The sequence below is a fragment of the Panicum hallii genome, chromosome 9 (genome assembly GCF_002211085.1).
Source record: "Panicum hallii strain FIL2 chromosome 9, PHallii_v3.1, whole genome shotgun sequence".
Taxonomy (NCBI): Eukaryota; Viridiplantae; Streptophyta; class Magnoliopsida; order Poales; family Poaceae; genus Panicum; species Panicum hallii.
In genome coordinates, this window is record NC_038050.1 from 52,266,020 (window position 1) to 52,271,205 (window position 5,186).

The following is a 5,186-nucleotide window of genomic DNA, read 5'->3' on the forward strand; positions in this document are numbered from 1 at the left end:
GTATCTTCTAAGATGTTTGTGATTAATGTTAGAATACCTTGAGATACGTTCCTTCCCTTTAGCCGTAGATATAGATACGCATTACCTAGAGTATTTCGCTGTTAATAGTACTCTCTACCTTGAATATCTCTGTCTGCCTGTGCCTCTCTGTCACCCTTTCGCCGCCAATCACTGTTGTACTGGATCCGAAACGTGTTTTTTCTGCTATTGAGTGGCCGAGTCAGATGATGCAACAAAACGCATCCTTGTCTTTGAAAATATCCTGGGTTCGCTGCTGCGTCGGCATCACATAGCCGATTGGACACAAACGCCAGGGATGCGCAGACTACACCATCGTTGCACACTTGAACATGTTTTGGCGAGATATTTGCAATTTGCAGCACATCACCAGTACGTAACCCGCTCCGCTTCAGCAGAAAGGGTGCCCTGCTTCCGCCCATGGATACTCCTCCTACCTCTCTGTGTACATTCTCAGCAGAAATAATGCATCCATCCATCCATCCACCTGTTTGTTGGCAGCTTCCTAGTCCTGATCAATCAATCAATCAATCCCCATCCTCCACCGCACTTACCTCCTGTGCCTGTACAAATCTCTGGTTTTCAAATCTAATCATACATTAGTAGGGTAGGTTTTGTCTGATACTGGCAATGCCTGTCTCGTTTGGCGTTTCTTCGGTCTCTTGTTCACGAGCACTGTTTTAGGTGTTGGGCGATTTCTGCAAAAGCCCAAAAGGAAAAAAAAATGAATCGCAGATTTGGTTTGTCCTTAATACGTTAGTATTACGTGATGCCTCCATTCAAATTACGAAGTGATTCTTTATCCGAAGTCAAGTTCTTTTAACACAGGGTTGACGTTACTAGATTCATTGTGGATGTAATCCCACAATATATAGTCATTCATATCTAAAAAGGTATTATTATTAAAATTTGTCAAAGTTTCACCTCGCACACTACCGCTTACTTTATATATTTATATAATTAGAGTGAGTATTTAACAGGCCCAGCCATTTCCCAATCCGTGAATCCGTGTGAGGTTTGGTCCCCAGATTTAGGTTAAGAGATTGATGCAAAACATTCTGTATAATCACGATTCTGGCCCTTAGATTGATGGAAAACATTCATATTCTTTTTTTGAAAGGAAAACATTCATATTAGTGGATGTTGGACAAATTTGTTACAGGGAGTTTTATTTTAGACAATTACCTCTATTTTCAGGTCCGATTTTGAAGGTGGGTCGGGTCCAGGACATAAAAAAGGTGGTTGCTCTAGCATCGCCGCTCCTCGATTGGAAGCTCCGCTCAACAGGTAAGGCAAGGTACCCTGCTACCGCTCATCCATGCTGCTGCTTCGCTGAGTCTTGCTCCTGCTGGAGTGGTCTCTGCACCCCATGCGCCCTCTTAGCTCAGCTCATCCCGTCCCACCCCGCATCCTTCATCAGGTCTCTCTCACCCTCTCCATCTGCTTGTCTGCTCTGTTTCTTTTATTTGCTTATGCAAGTTGCTCTTCATTTTTACTATAATGCCACACTTGCTTTGCTGGAAGTAGACGAGGGTTCTTGCTACGAATAGTAAGGTGGGGCATGCTGCGAGAATCAATCACTGTTATGTTCACTTACTCAACTGGGAATGGTAGGAATTATTAAGAAGAGTGTTTATCCCCCTTCGTAGCCCCTGCCGGCAAAAACGCCTTAGGGCTAGTAAGGAAACAGAGTTTCTGTCTTGAATTCTTAACTGCGGGATGGGATAAATTTCGATGAATGTGTATGATCAACTAGAAACTGAGGGAAATTCAGATAGAAGCAACAGTCCTTCCTTGATACAATTATTATGATGTAATTCGTTTCTGAGATGGAAAAATAGTGGTTACCGTCCTCTTTGTCGTTTGTTGTTATGTCCTTGTCTGGCCATCAGTTGAGAGACCATGTAGTGGAGGTACCTTGAGAAATTGGAGTGTAAGCTGGCCTCCTTGAGTTGGTTTCTTCTGATGCCATTGCAGAAGGCCCAGAAGCTCAAATAATGGATGCACAAGATGAGGAGAGGCCACTGATTCATCACCTGCCCCCACAGGTGATACATCTTCTAGCACCTTATCATATTATCTCCTGTCAAGTACAACATCAATAATAGCTTCTCCATGCAACACAAGTTTCTTGCGCAAAAAAAGTAATTAGTTATTTGTGTTCTAATAATCCTTCATGAAGCTGGAATGTTTAATTTCAGCATAACAGACTTCCTGTTGAATTGACATTTCAGGATGAAAGTTCCGAATTTTCTAGAGATGGAACAGTTGATATTAACAATCAGCCTGCTCTAAAGCAGAGCACGGGGAATTGGAGAGCTTGCTTCTTTATTTTAGGTACCGCACAGAAAGAATTGTTTTCTTTGTCCTTATTTACTTCTCTTTTATTTCGACCTACAGAGTTTACCAACCGAGTCTTTAACAATCCTTATTTAGGTGTTGAATTCAGTGAATGTGTGGCCTTCTTTGGAATCGCAAAGAACTTGGTCACTTACCTCACGGGTGCGCTCCACGAGAGCAATGTTGATGCCGCGACAACTGTGTCCACCTGGATCGGCAGTTCATTCTTCACGCCACTCATCGGAGCCTTCTTCGCCGACACATTTTGGGGACGATACTGGACAGTGCTGATCTTCCTCTCCGTTTACGTCACTGTAAGCAGCTACAAGCAATGTGGTGATATGCAGGCATATGCCCATTCTAAACTCTGAATGGTTCTATCTTATCAGGGGATGCTCACCCTGACAGTTTCTGCCTGTCTCCCACTGCTCATGGGCTCATCATACGACCGCGGCGTTCATCGTGTCACCGCGTACCTAGGGCTCTACCTTGTCGCCTTAGGTAACGGTGGCATCAAGCCATGTGTTGCAGCCCTCGGCGCCGATCAGTTTGATGCGACCGACCCGGTGGAGCGGGTGACGAAGGGATCGTTCTTCAACTGGTACTACTGGTCCATCAACATCGGCTCCCTGCTATCAGCCACGGTTCTCGTCTGGGTGCAGGACAACATAGGGTGGGGAGTCGGGTTGGCGATCCCGACGGTGTTCATGATGTCTGGGCTGTCGGTGTTCATCGCCGGAAGGAAGGTTTACAGGTATCACAAAGTGGGAGGGAGTCCTCTGACAAGAGTCTCCCAGGTGGTTGTTGCAGCTCTGAGGAACTACCATTTGATGTTGCCTGAAGACTGCTCTGCTCTGCATGAGGTGCCTTCCCCAAATGAAGGAAATTGCAAGATTCAGCATACAAATCAGTTCAGGTAATCAACTTGCATCCAAATATTTTTTTTTCGAATACGCAGCGCAGAGCTGCGCATCGTTGTATTAAGAAGAAAATTAGAACGTTTGGATTACAACAGCGGAGCTGAGCTCACGCTAACACAGTAGGGCACTCAGTGCACCTCGGATCAAATATGGCAACGCATATCTAGGGACTACTCATGCCTAAGACAACCAAGACGGGAAGCTCCAGCCTGGATCAGCCGGGCAATCCGCTCCTTCCAGGAGATCACACTAAGTTTAGACTCCTGTAGACACACCAACTCATCCACCAGCACCCTCACCACGTCACCCTCACCGCACCCTCACCAAATATTTCTGAAGAATAATGTTTCAAATTCTCATGTCAGAAATGGTTACGTCGTCGGTTCAAGTAAACAACCAGTGATTTGTCCTCCTGTATGGACGAACTGAATCAAAAAGATATCACCTGCACAATGTCACTTTAGCATTGTCAGCAACATTTTCTAGCATGCCACCTTAGCATGTATTCCTTTCCAGGTTCTTTGACAAGGCGGCCATTGTTGCACCATACTCCGGCGACAAAGGCGCAATGAGCCCATGGAGGCTCTGCACTGTTTCTCAGGTTGAGGAGCTCAAGATGCTGCTCCGGATGTTTCCCGTGTGGGCATCGATGGTGCTCTTCTTTGCGGTCACTGCACAGATGTCGTCCACGTTCATCGAGCAGGGCGCTGCCATGGACAATCGAGTCGGCCCGTTCACGGTGCCGCCGGCGTCCCTGACCACCTTCGACATCATCAGCGTCATGGTCTGCATACCCATCTACGACGCCGTACTGGTGCCGCTGGCCCGGCGGGCCACCGGCAAGGAGCGCGGCCTGTCACAGCTCCAACGCCTCGGCGTCGGCCTCGCGCTGTCCGTGGTCGGTATGGTGTACGCGGCGCTGCTCGAGGCACGGAGGCTGGCGCTCGCGCGGACCGGCACGCCGATGAGCATCATGTGGCAGGCGCCGGCGTTCGCCGTGCTGGGCGCGGGTGAGGTCTTCACGGCCATCGGCATCCTCGAGTTCTTCTACGACCAGTCGCTGGGCGGCATGAAGAGCCTGGGGACCGCGCTTGCGCAACTACCCGTCGCGGCGGGGAACTACCTCAACTCGGTTGTACTTGGCGCCATCGCGGCCCTCACGGCGCGCGGCGGGAAGCCAGGGTGGATCCCGGACGACTTGAACGAGGGGCACCTGGACTATTTCTTCTGGTTGATGGCTGCTCTGGGCGTGGTGAATCTGCTGCACTTCGTGTATTGCTCCATGAGATACAGAGGCAGCAGCAACAACAACACAGCTTCATGACATGCATGCGTCAATCATATCTATAAAACCACGAGACAACAAAACATCTGCATTCTTGGATGCACAAACGAGTAGAATAGATTACCTCTGCAGTTTTCTTCGTTGTGCTGATGATCCTCACTTCTTAAACCGAGTATAATATAGAAACTGCCCTGCAAAGCTGATAACACACACATTCATGTTAAGTTCATGTTTGTTCCATTTGTGAAAACCACAATCATTTCGAACCTTCGCTGCTCTGTACAATTTCACCATGTGACTAGGGTTTAACGTCACACAGAAGCATAAGATTTGATAGGTTTCCAAAATGGATCTGGCTAAGCGGACCATGAGCCGGCGAGCCCTAGTCGTGGCCCTGGTCCTGGCAGTTCCTCGTGGTTATGAGGCAAAAGAGCAAGGATTTGGTTTTCCTAGGAGATGAGACACACGAGGCGGTTTCTAGGATGAGGTTGTGGACATTGCAGTGGGATCAACTTTCATATAACATGATGGATACAGTCTCGATTTACAAATATTTGAGAACTTGATTTATGGATAAAGCTTCTTCAATCATCATCAACACGTCAAAACACTAAGATAGGAAT

General features: G+C 47.5%; 1 protein-coding gene across 2 annotated transcripts; it reads left to right on the forward strand.

The window, feature by feature from the left end:
- Positions 1 to 1,027: 1,027 nt before the first annotated feature.
- LOC112877868 (protein NRT1/ PTR FAMILY 8.5-like) lies at positions 1,028 to 4,792 on the forward strand. Of its 2 annotated transcripts, none has more exons than XM_025942242.1 (6): positions 1,028 to 1,438; positions 1,996 to 2,066; positions 2,253 to 2,355; positions 2,455 to 2,672; positions 2,748 to 3,274; positions 3,795 to 4,792. In XM_025942242.1, exons 2-6 carry the CDS (start codon positions 2,016 to 2,018, stop codon positions 4,600 to 4,602), a joined length of 1,707 nt encoding a protein of 568 aa, XP_025798027.1. In that variant the 5' UTR covers positions 1,028 to 1,438; positions 1,996 to 2,015; the 3' UTR covers positions 4,603 to 4,792. The 2 variants fall into 2 exon arrangements, with proteins under 2 accessions (XP_025798027.1, XP_025798026.1); XM_025942241.1 differs by having other exon boundaries at positions 1,029 to 1,438; positions 1,911 to 2,066.
- Positions 4,793 to 5,186: the final 394 nt, after the last annotated feature.

Coding starts and splice junctions, on each gene's coding strand:
- LOC112877868 (XM_025942242.1), top strand. CDS start 2,016: ATGGATGCACAAGATGAGGAGAGGCCACTGATTCATCACCTGCCCCCA. Junction 2,067..2,252: donor TTCATCACCTGCCCCCACAG/GTGATACATCTT, acceptor TTGACATTTCAG/GATGAAAGTTCCGAATTTTC. Junction 2,356..2,454: donor AGCTTGCTTCTTTATTTTAG/GTACCGCACAGA, acceptor ATCCTTATTTAG/GTGTTGAATTCAGTGAATGT.